Genomic DNA, 15,958 nt, shown 5'->3' with positions numbered 1-15,958 from the left:
CGCAAGTGAATGGAGTGGGTAAGCTGGAGTAAGGGGTCATCAGCACGCTATATTAAACCTGTTGCCCAGCATAATAGACCAATTGAAGTTTTGCAGACTTATTGAGTAATTCCAATAACATACAGTGAATTCGGAAAGTATTAAGACCCCTTAACTTTTTCCACATTTTGTTACCTTACAGCCTTATTCTATAATTGATTCAATTGTCCCCCCCCCCCCCCTCCATAAATCTACACACAATATCCCATAATGACAAAGGTTTAGAATTTATTTAAAAAAAAGTGAAACTGAAATATCACATTTACATAAGTATTCGGACCCTTTACTCAGTACTTTGTTGAAGCACCTTTTGCAGCGATTACAGCCTAGAGTCTTCTTGGGTATGACGCTACAAGCTTGGCACACCTGTATTGGGGAGTTTCTCCCATTCCTCTCTGCAGATCCTCTCAAGCTCTGTCAGGTTGGATGGGGAGCATTGCTGCACAGCTCTTTCAGGTCTCTCCAGAGATGTTTGATCTGGTTCAAGTACGGGCTGGGTCACTCAAGGAGACTCATTCAGAGACTTGTCTTGGCTGTGTGCTTACGGTCGTTTTCCTGTTGGAAGGTTAACCTTCACATCAGTCTGAGGTCCTAAGTGCTCTGGAGCAGGTTTTCATCAAGGATCTCTCTGTACTTTGCTCCGTTCATCTTTGCCTCGATCCTGACTAGTCTCTGCCACTGGAAAACATCCCCACCTCATGATGCTGCCACCACCATGCTTCACCGTAGGGATGGTGCCAGGTTTCATCCAGATGTGACGCTCGGCATCCAGGAAAATAGTTCAATCTTGGTTTCATAAGACCAGAGAATCTTGTTTCTAATGGTCTGAGAGTCCTTTAGGTGCCTTTTGGCAAACTCCAAGCAGGCTGTCATGTGCCTTTTATGGAGGAGTGGCTTCAGTCTGGCCACTCTACCATAAAGGCCTGATTGGTGGAGTGCTGTAGAGATGGTTGTCCTTCTGGAAGGTTCTCCCATCTCCACAGAGGAATTCTAGAACTCTGTCAGAGTGACCATCGGGTTTTTGGTCACCTCCCTGACCAAGGCCCTTCTCCCCCGATTGCTCAGTTTGTCTGGGCGGCCAGCTCTAGAAAGAGTCTTGGTGGTTCCAAACTTCTTCAATTTAAGAATGATGGAGGCCACTGTGTTCTTGGGGAACTTCAATGCTGCAGACATTTTTTGGTACCTTTCCCCAGATCTGTGCCTCGACACAATCCTGTCTCGGACCTCTACGGACAATTCCTTCGACCTCATGGCTTGGTTTTTGCTCTGACAATCACTCTCAACAGTGGGACCTTATATAGACAGGTGTGTGACTTTCCAAATCATGTCCATTCAATTGAATTCACCACAGGTGGATTCCAATCAAGTTGTAGAAACATCTCAAGGATGATCAATGGAAACAGGATGCACCTGAGCTTAATTTTGAGTCTGAATACTTATTTATTCTGTTTTTTCTTCATCATTATGGGGTATTGTGTGTAGATTGCTGATGATTTTTTTTGGGATCCATTTTAGAATAAGGCTGTAAAGTAACAACATGTTGAAACAGTCAACCTACACATACCACTATTTGTGTAAACTTTCAAAATAAATTCTGTCATAAATAATACAATATAAAAAATGAAATATGCCAAATGATCAATATTCTTTTTCAAAGGTGGTTGCAGTGCTGTGAAAAACAGTTCTACGGCACTAGATCTTCCCAAAGTTTAGCATGTCTTTGCAGGGGGACTCTTATTTTTTTTGAATAAATCTGCGATCATGCCAGTTTTAATGTCCTGCTGCTAGGAGAACAGTCATCACCACCAGCACTAACTGAAAAAGTGAAATAGAGGAAGAAAGAGGAGAACAGGGGAACAGAAATGTCAAACCACTTGATTTAACGCAAGATGGATTCTCTTTTTCACTTTTTAGTAGAATTGCTCTGATGTAGGATATATTTGATTTATATTTCTATAGAAGTTTGTAAATTCTTTATGTGACACCATGGACTCTAACATAATGGCATCTCTAGAAGAATTCATGGAAAGTGCGTTGGTGACTTGGGTATGTTTGAAAGCTTATTTAAATCACTTTAAGATTCTACAGTAGTAGGCCTAGATATACATGATGATGAATAGTCTTTAATAAAACATGCTTTTATGGAGTACCAACACATTAAAATCCTGTACATAAACAACTTGTAAATAAGATTTTTTTCTCACATGAGATCATGCCATTTTATGAATCATTTATTGCTCTTTATTTACAGGAGTTATAACAAACATGATTGAGTTGAACTTGAATCAGATGCAAATGCTTGTCAAAATGTTTGTCACATGAAAAGGACAGCAAACAACACTTAGTTCTCTAACTTCTCCTTTTCACAGCTTCCTATACCCTGGCTCTTAGAATGTCTCTTGTTGTTTTTCCTTGTAGCTGTCACTTCCTATACCCTGGCTCTTAGAATGTCTCTTGTTGTTTTTCCTTGTAGCTGTCACTTCCTATACCCTGGCTCTTAGAATGTCTGTTGTTGTTTTTCCTTATAGAGGTCACTTCCTATTCCCTTTCCTGTTTTTTTTCCAGTAAAATATGACCATCTCTGCTTTCATTGATCTACACCACAGATTCTAGATAACAGTTTTCTATATTAGCAGCGAAACCCCCTTATTTATATTATTTGACCTTTATTTAACTAGGCAAGTCAGTTAAGAACAAATTCTTATTTATAATGATGGCCTAGCCCAGGAAAACCCTAATCCGGCATGGTTCACATTGAAAGGTAATTTAAGATTGAGCCAATGTATTCAGCGTTTACCGTGAGTGCAGTATCCGCGATTGCCGGAACATTGCCTTTAATTGTCAATCGCGCTATAAAGAGGATCTTCAGCTCTACGGATTGAATAGAGCTCTTAATAGGATCCATCCTCCCTCAGGTACAGCTCTTTGATGGTGTAGTGGACAGGGAGGACAACGTCATGCTCTACAACCAGTACATGGACGTGGACTACACGTCCCAGAATTCCCATGACCGCTACCTGAGGCTGACCAATGGGATCTTTCTCAACGAGGTCATGAGGATCATGTAAGTTCACACTTTTTCAGAGGCTTCAAATTTTATGTCTAAATGAATGTGTGTTCAATTAAATACATTTTATTTTTACTGTCTGTCTGTCTGTCTGTCTGTCTGTCTGTCTGTCTGTCTGTCTGTCTGTCTGTCTGTCTGTCTGTCATTCCCAGAGACCCCAACCCGAAGCTGGAGCATTTGTACCGCAGTGGAAGAGATGACCAGATTCTCAGAGTCCAGAACTTCTCCATCCTCAACCGACACCTCAGGGCCTTCTACCAGGTATTGTTATTTTTGTCGTGTTTGATACACAATCATGTCTTGGTCAGAGCAATTTACTGTACAAGGTCCAGACTTAAGCCTAGGGAGACATCCAGTCAAATCTCTCTGAGAAATTAATTTAAGTCTGATACAATGCATTAAACACACAAAAACATGAGTCTTCGTTGTTTCAGTTCCTGCTTTTTTAAGTCATTCAAACCCTCTGAACAGTTGATTATCATGGGAGGGACACCAGTGAGTTTCAAGGAATATTCAGGGAATATTCAGAAATATTTTGGATACAATTTATTGACAGGACTGTTTGTCATGACAATAATTGTGTCATGTCTGGTGGTCCTACTATGTCATTTTATTTCTTGTGGTTTCACTGTTTGCTTTGTGTTGTGGAACCTTAAAACACCATCAGCACGTGGTCACTCTGCAGCCTCATTTCTCTCTACCAGGGCTTGTGTCTGAGAACCAAATATAGCCATTGTGCTACATAGAACAGACGTGAACAAGTAGCCCTACTTTCCCCACTAACGTCGTCTGTGTTTGTATTTTAATCTGAACTGGCCAACAGGATGCTAGTGGAAGATTTTGTCATTTCAATGTTGATTGAGTATCAACTGCAATGTGGTTAGGGAAATTACAATCAATCAATATTTGTATCCCTTCAAGCTCTCTCTTTGCTCAAACCCTGTCATTCTGTCTATAGGAAGACCTACAGCAGCTGATTCTGATGCCTCTTCCAAACACTGCCATTTTGGGGCAAGACCCCCTAACAGGTAAAAAGAGCCTGTTAAAAGTACAGTATCTCTGATTGGCCTTCTATGTTGTCTATGAGAGTGTGATGGGAACAAGATAGTCATAAGAGCTGTAACTTGCAGAGGCAGCAGTGGAGGAGTTGAGGAGATTGCTACTGCTTTTACTGGGATGTGCGATACAGGTGATGTCTCTCTCTCACACACACACACATACACACACACACACACACACACACACACACACACACACACACACACACACACTGCAATTGTAACTTTACCAACCTTACTGACTACTCATTGTTGGTCAGCAACAGTGTGAGAGGAAGGAAACATTCATACAGCAAATCCAGTCGCTGGACATCGAGACTCAAACGTCCATTGCCAACTGTATCCAGGAGGTCGGTTCAGTTCCCTACTCATCTACCCATATCCACCATTAACGTTCACCACAAGTTTGCCATTTTGTCCCGGAATGCTCAGTCAAATACCGTTATTACCATAGAGAGGTAAGAAACTGTTGCTCCTGCAGGTGACCCAGGACCCCAGAGCAGTGCTGCCTCTGCAGTGGGAGGAGCTGGGAGGGCTGGAGGAGGTGGAGCTACAGGTGCTGTTTGGCTCCATGGCCAGACAGATCCAAGGCCTGCTGGCACAGAGAGACACACACCTGGAGGTACATACACATACTCACAAATAATGTCCAGAACAACAGAAGAGGAATTGAATTACAAACCAGGCCTTTCAGCCATTCAGCCTCTTATAGGAGAGTGTATTCCCAGTTAAAGTGTCACTGTGTCAAACTCGATTTAAAAGGCTCTAAGGGTTTCTTACACTAACAGATTCACACAGAACCTGGTCCTGATTTTATCACCTACCTGTCACCTCTTGCTGCCCCCCCCCCCCCCCCCCCCCCCTCAGAGGATAGCAGAGTTGTGTTGGACAAGCGAGGTCCAGCAGGTTGAGTCTCTCATGGCGCTCCCAGGTGGTCATACTGAGGAGCTGCCCCAGAGTCTGGCTGTCCAGCTAGCAGACAGCAGGGCCAAACTACGATTCCTCAAACAAGAACTGTAAGACGTGTGTGTGTGTGTGTGTGTGTGTGTGTGTGTGTGTGTGTGTGTGTGTGTGTGTGTGTGTGTGTGTGTGTGTGTGTGTGTGTGTGTGTGTGTGTGTGTGTGTGTGTGTGTGTGTGTGTGTGAGACTGTCATGTCCTTGTGTGCATGTCTGGTAACTGTTAGAAGTATGTCGTCCATTTCTAGGGAAGACAAAGGCAAGTTTGTGTGTGTGTGTTAAAGGTTTTTAAATTGGAAGAGGACTATTTTGTAATAGATGTCTGTGGTTTAGTAGCACAATACTATCGAAATAATGACATCTGTTTCTATAGGGAAGACAAAGGAGATCAACTATTGGATTACAAGCAGGAAGTTCAAACTATGGAGGAGCAGTTGAAGAAACTTCAGAAAGAGGTAAGATTTTCTGTAGCAGCACTACCAGTAACTGTACCGGAACTTTACTTTTGTCCTCCTCTGAATTCACCTCCATCTTGTCTGTGTTGGGCAGAACCGCAGTCTTCAAGGTGAGGTGCGGGGAATGCGTGCGTTGCGTGACGAGCTGGACTGTCTTCGTGACCGTGCAGGCAGAGCTGAGCAGCTGCAGACAGAACTACAGAGCTGCACTCATAGACTACGCAGCCTGGAAGTCACTCGCACACAACTGAAGGTATCTCCACCAATACACTACACACTGTTTAGTACACAGAGACACTACTGAAGGTATCTCCACCAATACACTACACACTGTTTAGTACACAGAGACTCTACTGAAGGTATCCCCTACACCACCAATACAGCACACACTGTTTAGTACACAGAGACACTACTGAAGGTATCTCCACCAATACACCACACACTGTTTAGTACACAGAGACTCAACTGAAGGTATCCCCTACACCACCAATACACTACACACTGTTTAGTACACAGAGACTCTACTGAAGGTATCCCCTACACCACCAATACAGCACACACTGTTTAGTACACAGAGACACTACTGAAGGTATCTCCACCAATACACTACACACTGTTTAGTACACAGAGACTCTACTGAAGGTATCTCCACCAATACACTACACACTGTTTAGTACACAGAGACACTACTGAAGGTATCTCCACCAATACACCACACACTGTTTAGTACAGAGACTCTACTGAAGGTATCTCCACCAATACACTACACACTGTTTAGTACACAGAGACTCTACTGAAGGTATCCCCTACACCACCAATACACTACACACTGTTTAGTACACAGAGACACTACTGAAGGTATCCCCTACACCACCAATACACTACACACTGTTTAGTACACAGAGACACTACTGAAGGTATCTCCACCAATACACTACACACTGTTTAGTACACAGAGACTCTACTGAAGGTATCTCCACCAATACACTACACACTGTTTAGTACACAGAGACACTACTGAAGGTATCGGCACCTATACACCACACACTGTTTAGTACACAGAGACACTACCGAAGGTATCGACACCAATACACCACACACTGTTTAGGACACAGAGACACTACTGAAGGTATCTCCACCAATACACTACACACTGTTTAGTACACAGAGACACTACTGAAGGTATCCCCTACACCACCAATACACCACACACTGTTTAGTACACAGAGACACCACTAGGTGTTAGTGGGGCTGTGGCGGTCATGACATTGTTGCAGTTTCTACATGTAGTATAGGTGCTAGTGGGGCTGTGGCGGTCATGACATTGTTACAGTTTCTACATGTAGTATAGGTGCTAGTGGGGCTGTGGCGGTCGTGACATTGTTACAGTTTCTACATGTAGTATAGGTGCTAGTGGGGCTGTGGCGGTCGTGACATTGTTACAGTTTCTACATGTAGTATAGGTGCTAGTGGGGCTGTGGCGGTCATGACATTGTTACAGTTTCTACATGTAGTATAGGTGCTAGTGGGGCTGTGGCGGTCATGACATTGTTACAGTTTCTACATGTAGTATAGGTGCTAGTGGGGCTGTGGCGGTCATGACATTGTTACAGTTTCTACATGTAGTATAGGTGCTAGTGGGGCTGTGGTGGTCATGACATTGTTACAGTTTCTACATGTAGTATAGGTGCTAGTGGGGCTGTGGTGGTCATGACATTGTTACAGTTTCTACATGTAGTATAGGTGCTAGTGGGGCTGTGGTGGTCATGACATTGTTACAGTTTCTACATGTAGTATAGGTGCTAGTGGGGCTGTGGTGGTCATGACATTGTTACAGTTTCTACATGTAGTATAGGTGCTAGTGGGGCTGTGGCGGTCATGACATTGTTACAGTTTCTACATGTAGTATAGGTGCTAGTGGGGCTGTGGTGGTCATGACATTGTTACAGTTTCTACATGTAGTATAGGTGCTAGTGGGGCTGTGGTGGTCATGACATTGTTACAGTTTCTACATGTAGTATAGGTGCTAGTGGGGCTGTGGCGGTCATGACATTGTTACAGTTTCTACATGTAGTATAGGTGCTAGTGGGGCTGTGGTGGTCATGACATTGTTACAGTTTCTACATGTAGTATAGGTGCTAGTGGGGCTGTGGCGGTCATGACATTGTTACAGTTTCTACATGTAGTATAGGTGCTAGTGGGGCTGTGGCGGTCGTGACATTGTTACAGTTTCTACATGTAGTATAGGTGCTAGTGGGGCTGTGGCGGTCGTGACATTGTTACAGTTTCTACATGTAGTATAGGTGCTAGTGGGGCTGTGGCGGTCATGACATTGTTACAGTTTCTACATGTAGTATAGGTGCTAGTGGGGCTGTGGCGGTCATGACATTGTTACAGTTTCTACATGTAGTATAGGTGCTAGTGGGGCTGTGGCGGTCATGACATTGTTACAGTTTCTACATGTAGTATAGGTGCTAGTGGGGCTGTGGCGGTCATGACATTGTTGCAGTTTCTACATGTAGTATAGGTGCTAGTGGGGCTGTGGCGGTCATGACATTGTTACAGTTTCTACATGTAGTATAGGTGCTAGTGGGGCTGTGGCGGTCGTGACATTGTTACAGTTTCTACATGTAGTATAGGTGCTAGTGGGGCTGTGGTGGTCATGACATTGTTACAGTTTCTACATGTAGTATAGGTGCTAGTGGGGCTGTGGCGGTCATGACATTGTTACAGTTTCTACATGTAGTATAGGTGCTAGTGGGGCTGTGGCGGTCGTGACATTGTTACAGTTTCTACATGTAGTATAGGTGCTAGTGGGGCTGTGGTGGTCATGACATTGTTACAGTTTCTACATGTAGTATAGGTGCTAGTGGGGCTGTGGCGGTCGTGACATTGTTACAGTTTCTACATGTAGTATAGGTGCTAGTGGGGCTGTGGCGGTCGTGACATTGTTACAGTTTCTACATGTAGTATAGGTGCTAGTGGGGCTGTGGCGGTCGTGACATTGTTACAGTTTCTACATGTAGTATAGGTGTTAGTGGGGCTGTGGTGGTCATGACATTGTTACAGTTTCTACATGTAGTATAGGTGCTAGTGGGGCTGTGGTGGTCATGACATTGTTACAGTTTCTACATGTAGTATAGGTGCTAGTGGGGCTGTGGTGGTCATGACATTGTTACAGTTTCTACATGTAGTATAGGTGTTAGTGGGGCTGTGGTGGTCATGACATTGTTACAGTTTCTACATGTAGTATAGGTGCTAGTGGGGCTGTGGCGGTCATGACATTGTTACAGTTTCTACATGTAGTATAGGTGCTAGTGGGGCTGTGGCGGTCATGACATTGTTACAGTTTCTACATGTAGTATAGGTGCTAGTGGGGCTGTGGCGGTCAAGACATTTTGTCAGCCGGTTATTGTCTTGCAAAAGTCTGCTGGTCTCACGGTAATTGACGGTTAATTAACACAAACGTGTAAAGCATCTCCAGGCCTCCAGACAAGCTGCCTTTGGAACATCTACATTTTAAAAAGTACAATTAATCAATTTAAGATACACCATCCCAATAAATCCATTATATATTTGAATCAGGTCTAAAGAAAATGTATTTCAGAAGAACAGAATAAAAGTTGGCCTACTGTCTGCCTATGTTATCTGGCTATGCTCCATGCCATAGGCTGTAGGCTTGTTCATTTAGCTGACAAGATATGCTTAGAAGTCCCGTGTAATTATTTAATTTGATATGATTTTATAGTAAGAAGAATATAATTGAACTTCGCTGAATAAAATAGACAGGATATTATTCTGGAGTGAGAGTGTGCATATGAAGTGGCAATGTTGAGCATAAAAGTGATAATTTGAAACAGGCCCTTTAATGCTAGATTTAGAACTATTTGGCAACTTCAGTTGTGAATGAAACACATCTTAGAATGTCTTAGAAATCAAAACATACAGTGCCTTGCGAAAGTATTCGGCCCCCTTGAACTTTGCGACCTTTTGCCACATTTCAGGCTTCAAACATAAAGATATAAAACTGTATTTTTTTGTGAAGAATCAACAACAAGTGGGACACAATCATGAAGTGGAACGACATTTATTGGATATTTCAAACTTTTTTAACAAATCAAAAACTGAAAAATTGGGCGTGCAAAATTATTCAGCCCCCTTAAGTTAATACTTTGTAGCGCCACCTTTTGCTGCGATTACAGCTGTAAGTCGCTTGGGGTATGAGAGACTGCACATCGAGAGACATTTTTTCCCATTCCTCCTTGCAAAACAGCTCAAGCTCAGTGAGGTTGGATGGAGAGCATTTGTGAACAGCAGTTTTCAGTTCTTTCCACAGATTCTCGATTGGATTCAGGTCTGGACTTTGACTTGGCCATTCTAACACCTGGATATGTTTATTTTTGAACCATTCCATTGTAGATTTTGCTTTATATTTTGGATCATTGTCTTGTTGGAAGACAAATCTCCGTCCCAGTCTCAGGTCTTTTGCAGACTCCATCAGGTTTTCTTCCAGAATGGTCCTGTATTTGGCTCCATCCATCTTCCCATCAATTTTAACCATCTTCCCTGTCCCTGCTGAAGAAAAGCAGGCCCAAACCATGATGCTGCCACCACCATGTTTGACAGTGGGCATGGTGTGTTCAGGGTGATGAGCTGTGTTTCTTTTACGCCAAACATAACGTTTTGCATTGTTGCCAAAAAGTTCAATTTTGGTTTCATCTGACCAGAGCACCTTCTTCCACATGTTTGGTGTGTCTCCCAGGCGGCTTGTGGCAAACTTTAAACAACACTTTTTATGGATATCTTTAAGAAATGGCTTTCTTCTTGCCACTCTTCCATAAAGGCCAGATTTGTGCAATATACGACTGATTGTTGTCCTATGGAGTCTCCCACCTCAGCTGTAGATCTCTGCAGTTCATCCAGAGTGATCATGGGCCTCTTGGCTGCATCTCTGATCAGTCTTCTCCTTGTATGAGCTGAAAGTTTAGAGGGACGGCCAGGTCTTGGTAGATTTGCAGTGGTCTGATACTCCTTCCATTTCAATATTATCGCTTGCACAGTGCTCCTTGGGATGTTTAAAGCTTGGGAAATCTTTTTGTATCCAAATCCGGCTTTAAACTTCTTCACAACAGTATCTCGGACCTGCCTGGCGTGTTCCTTGTTCTTCATGATGCTCTCTGCGCTTTTAACGGACCTCTGAGACTATCACAATGCAGGTGCATTTATACGGAGACTTGATTACACACAGGTGGATTGTATTTATCATCATTAGTCATTTAGGTCAACATTGGATCATTCAGAGATCCTCACTGAACTTCTGGAGAGAGTTTGCTGCACTGAAAGTAAAGGGGCTGAATAATTTTGCACGCCCAATTTTTCAGTTTTTGATTTGTTAAAAAAGTTTGAAATATCCAATAAATGTCATTCCAATTCATGATTGTGTCCCACTTGTTGTTGATTCTTCACAAAAAAATACAGTTTTATATCTTTATGTTTGAAGCCTGAAATGTGGCAAAAGGTCGCAAAGTTCAAGGGGGCCGAATACTTTCGCAAGGCACTGTATATGGGCTGCATGATGCCACTATAGACTGTTGATGATTTGAGAAAGTCGCAAAAACAACTTGAGCTCTGTCCTTGCCTCAGGCTGCACAGATGTTTTCTCATCAAGAGATCATATTTTCACCCATCAGACTATTCTCAATTAAATCTAGTTATCAACTAGGTAGGATTTGTAGGAGGGGGAAAAGACGTTATCTGAATGCACTCGAGTAGGGAATGGAGACCACGCACTTTCCCCACCGGTCCATTTTGTAGGATACCTAGGTTTTATAACGGAGCTGTGCTTAATATGAGCAGTTGAGAAATAAATACAAACACTTATTTCACTCCACGCATCAACCACAGTTTGAGGAGCATGTTCTCACTGTCTGACAGGTGATATTCCTGTTAGAGGAGCATGCTCTCACTGTCTGACAGGTGATATTCCTGTTAGAGGAGCATGCTCTCACTGTCTGACAGGTGATATTCCTGTTAGAGGAGCATGCTCTCACTGTCTGACAGGTGATATTCCTGTTTGAGGAGCATGCTCTCACTGTCTGACAGGTGATATTCCTGTTAGAGGAGCATGTTCTCACTGTCTGACAGGTGATATTCCTGTTTGAGGAGCATGCTCTCACTGTCTGACAGGTGATATCCCTGTTAGAGGAGCATGTTCTCACTGTCTGACAGGTGATATCCCTGTTAGAGGAGCATGTTCTCACTGTCTGACAGGTGATATCCCTGTTAGAGGAGCATGTTCTCACTGCCTGACAGGTGATATTCCTGTTAGAGGAGCATGTTCTCACTGTCTGACAGGTGATATTCCTGTTTGAGGAGCATGCTCTCACTGTCTGACAGGTGATATTCCTATTTGAGGAGCATGTTCTCACTGTCTGACAGGTGATATTCCTATTTGAGGAGCATGTTCTCACTGTCTGACAGGTGATATTCCTGTTAGAGGAGCATGTTCTCACTGTCTGACAGGTGATATTCCTGTTTGAGGAGCATGCTCTCACTGTCTGACAGGTGATATTCCTGTTAGAGGAGCATGCTCTCACTGTCTGACAGGTGATATTCCTGTTAGAGGAGCATGCTCTCACTGTCTGACAGGTGATATTCCTGTTAGAGGAGCATGCTCTCACTGTCTGACAGGTGATATTCCTGTTAGAGGAGCATGCTCTCACTGTCTGACAGGTGATATTCCTGTTAGAGGAGCATGTTCTCACTGTCTGACAGGTGATATTCCTGTTAGAGGAGCATGTTCTCACTGTCTGACAGGTGATATTCCTGTTAGAGGAGCATGCTCTCACTGTCTGACAGGTGATATTCCTGTTTGAGGAGCATGCTCTCACTGTCTGACAGGTGATATTCCTGTTTGAGGAGCATGCTCTCACTGTCTGACAGGTGATATCCCTGTTAGAGGAGCATGTTCTCACTGTCTGACAGGTGATATCCCTGTTAGAGGAGCATGTTCTCACTGCCTGACAGGTGATATTCCTGTTAGAGGAGCATGTTCTCACTGTCTGACAGGTGATATTCCTGTTTGAGGAGCATGCTCTCACTGTCTGACAGGTGATATTCCTATTTGAGGAGCATGTTCTCACTGTCTGACAGGTGATATCCCTATTAGAGGAGCATGTTCTCACTGTCTGACAGGTGATATTACAGTTAGAGGAGCATGCTCTCACTGTCTGACAGGTGATATTCCTGTTAGAGGAGCATGCTCTCACTGCCTGACAGGTGATATTCCTGTTAGAGGAGCATGTTCTCACTGTCTGACAGGTGATATTCCTGTTAGAGGAGCATGTTCTCACTGTCTGACAGGTGATATTCCTGTTAGAGGAGCATGTTCTCACTGTCTGACAGGTGATATTCCTGTTTGAGGAGCATGCTCTCACTGTCTGACAGGTGATATTCCTGTTAGAGGAGCATGTTCTCACTGTCTGACAGGTGATATTCCTGTTAGAGGAGCATGTTCTCACTGTCTGACAGGTGATATTCCTGTTTGAGGAGCATGCTCTCACTGTCTGACAGGTGATATTCCTGTTTGAGGAGCATGCTCTCACTGTCTGACAGGTGATATTCCTGTTTGAGGAGCATGCTCTCAATGTCTGACAGGTGATATTCCTATTTGAGGAGCATGCTCTCACTGTCTGACAGGTGATATTCCTGTTTGAGGAGCATGCTCTCACTGTCTGACAGGTGATATTCCTATTTGAGGAGCATGCTCTCACTGTCTGACAGGTGATATTCCTATTTGAGGAGCATGCTCTCACTGTCTGACAGGTGATATTCCTATTTGAGGAGCATGCTCTCACTGTCTGACAGGTGATATTCATATTTGAGGAGCATGCTCTCACTGTCTGACAGGTGATATTCCTATTTGAGGAGCATGCTCTCACTGTCTGACAGGTGATATTCCTATTTGAGGAGCATGCTCTCACTGTCTGACAGGTGATATTCTTATTTGAGGAGCATGCTCTCACTGTCTGACAGGTGATATTCCTGTTTGAGGAGCATGCTCTCACTGTCTGACAGGTGATATTCCTATTTGAGGAGCATGCTCTCACTGTCTGACAGGTGATATTCCTGTTTGAGGAGCATGTTCTCACTGCCTGACAGGTGATATTCCTGTTAGAGGAGCATGCTCTCACTGTCTGACAGGTGATATTCCTATTTGAGGAGCATGCTCTCACTGTCTGACAGGTGATATTCCTGTTTGAGGAGCATGTTCTCACTGTCTGACAGGTGATATTCCTGTTAGAGGAGCATGCTCTCACTGTCTGACAGGTGATATTCCTGTTTGAGGAGCATGCTCTCACTGCCAGACAGGTGATATTCTTGTTAGAGGAGCATGCTCTCACTGTCTGACAGGTGATATTCCTGTTAGAGGAGCATGCTCTCACTGTCTGACAGGTGATATTCCTGTTAGAGGAGCATGTTCTCACTGTCTGACAGGTGATATTCCTGTTAGAGGAGCATGCTCTCACTGTCTGACAGGTGATATTCCTGTTAGAGGAGCATGTTCTCACTGTCTGACAGGTGATATTCCTGTTAGAGGAGCATGTTCTCACTGTCTGACAGGTGATATTCCTGTTTGAGGAGCATGCTCTCACTGTCTGACAGGTGATATTCCTGTTAGAGGAGCATGCTCTCACTGTCTGACAGGTGATATTCCTGTTAGAGGAGCATGCTCTCACTGTCTGACAGGTGATATTCCTGTTTGAGGAGCATGCTCTCACTGTCTGACAGGTGATATTCCTGTTAGAGGAGCATGCTCTCACTGTCTGACAGGTGATATTCCTGTTTGAGGAGCATGCTCTCACTGTCTGACAGGTGATATTCCTGTTAGAGGAGCATGTTCTCACTGTCTGACAGGTGATATCCCTGTTAGAGGAGCATGTTCTCACTGCCTGACAGGTGATATTCCTGTTAGAGGAGCATGTTCTCACTGTCTGACAGGTGATATTCCTGTTTGAGGAGCATGCTCTCACTGTCTGACAGGTGATATTCCTATTTGAGGAGCATGTTCTCACTGTCTGACAGGTGATATCCCTATTAGAGGAGCATGTTCTCACTGTCTGACAGGTGATATTACAGTTAGAGGAGCATGCTCTCACTGTCTGACAGGTGATATTCCTGTTAGAGGAGCATGCTCTCACTGCCTGACAGGTGATATTCCTGTTAGAGGAGCATGTTCTCACTGTCTGACAGGTGATATTCCTGTTAGAGGAGCATGTTCTCACTGTCTGACAGGTGATATTCCTGTTAGAGGAGCATGTTCTCACTGTCTGACAGGTGATATTCCTGTTTGAGGAGCATGCTCTCACTGTCTGACAGGTGATATTCCTGTTAGAGGAGCATGTTCTCACTGTCTGACAGGTGATATTCCTGTTAGAGGAGCATGCTCTCACTGTCTGACAGGTGATATTCCTGTTTGAGGAGCATGCTCTCACTGTCTGACAGGTGATATTCCTGTTTGAGGAGCATGCTCTCACTGTCTGACAGGTGATATTCCTATTTGAGGAGCATGCTCTCACTGTCTGACAGGTGATATTCCTATTTGAGGAGCATGCTCTCACTGTCTGACAGGTGATATTCATATTTGAGGAGCATGCTCTCACTGTCTGACAGGTGATATTCCTATTTGAGGAGCATGCTCTCACTGTCTGACAGGTGATATTCCTGTTTGAGGAGCATGCTCTCACTGTCTGACAGGTGATATTCCTATTTGAGGAGCATGCTCTCACTGTCTGACAGGTGATATTCCTATTTGAGGAGCATGCTCTCACTGTCTGACAGGTGATATTCCTGTTTGAGGAGCATGTTCTCACTGTCTGACAGGTGATATTCCTGTTAGAGGAGCATGCTCTCACTGTCTGACAGGTGATATTCCTATTTGAGGAGCATGCTCTCACTGTCTGACAGGTGATATTCCTGTTTGAGGAGCATGTTCTCACTGTCTGACAGGTGATATTCCTGTTAGAGGAGCATGCTCTCACTGTCTGACAGGTGATATTCCTGTTTGAGGAGCATGCTCTCACTGCCAGACAGGTGATATTCTTGTTAGAGGAGCATGCTCTCACTGTCTGACAGGTGATATTCCTGTTAGAGGAGCATGCTCTCACTGTCTGACAGGTGATATTCCTGTTAGAGGAGCATGTTCTCACTGTCTGACAGGTGATATTCCTGTTAGAGGAGCATGTTCTCACTGTCTGACAGGTGATATTCCTGTTTGAGGAGCATGCTCTCACTGTCTGACAGGTGATATTCCTGTTAGAGGAGCATGTTCTCACTGTCTGACAGGTGATATTCCTGTTTGAGGAGCATGCTCTCACTGTCTG

At 43.9% G+C, this 15,958-nt stretch overlaps 1 protein-coding gene across 2 annotated transcripts in view; it reads left to right on the top strand.

Moving 5' to 3' along the window:
* Nucleotides 1–1,800: 1,800 nt before the first annotated feature.
* The window catches only part of LOC110504639 (uncharacterized), a 51,941-nt gene continuing 37,783 nt past the window's right edge, over nucleotides 1,801–15,958 (top strand). Inside the window, exons 1-10 of one of the 2 annotated variants that reach the window (XM_036970027.2) lie at nucleotides 1,801–2,085; nucleotides 2,955–3,103; nucleotides 3,259–3,367; nucleotides 4,065–4,134; nucleotides 4,237–4,295; nucleotides 4,431–4,514; nucleotides 4,646–4,786; nucleotides 5,032–5,180; nucleotides 5,495–5,576; nucleotides 5,671–5,829. In XM_036970027.2, coding sequence (XP_036825922.2) covers nucleotides 2,026–2,085; nucleotides 2,955–3,103; nucleotides 3,259–3,367; nucleotides 4,065–4,134; nucleotides 4,237–4,295; nucleotides 4,431–4,514; nucleotides 4,646–4,786; nucleotides 5,032–5,180; nucleotides 5,495–5,576; nucleotides 5,671–5,829 — 1,062 coding nt within the window. In that variant the 5' untranslated portion in view covers nucleotides 1,801–2,025. Of the gene's footprint in view, nucleotides 2,086–2,954; nucleotides 3,104–3,258; nucleotides 3,368–4,064; nucleotides 4,135–4,236; nucleotides 4,296–4,424; nucleotides 4,515–4,645; nucleotides 4,787–5,031; nucleotides 5,181–5,494; nucleotides 5,577–5,670; nucleotides 5,830–15,958 lie in introns of both variants that reach the window. The other variant, XM_090220236.1, reaches the window with a different exon arrangement.

The sequence above is a fragment of the Oncorhynchus mykiss genome, chromosome 25 (genome assembly GCF_057628025.1).
Source record: "Oncorhynchus mykiss isolate SJ-2025 chromosome 25, ASM5762802v1, whole genome shotgun sequence".
Lineage (NCBI taxonomy): Eukaryota > Metazoa > Chordata > Actinopteri > Salmoniformes > Salmonidae > Oncorhynchus > Oncorhynchus mykiss.
This window is presented reverse-complemented; position numbering and strand designations above follow the sequence as displayed.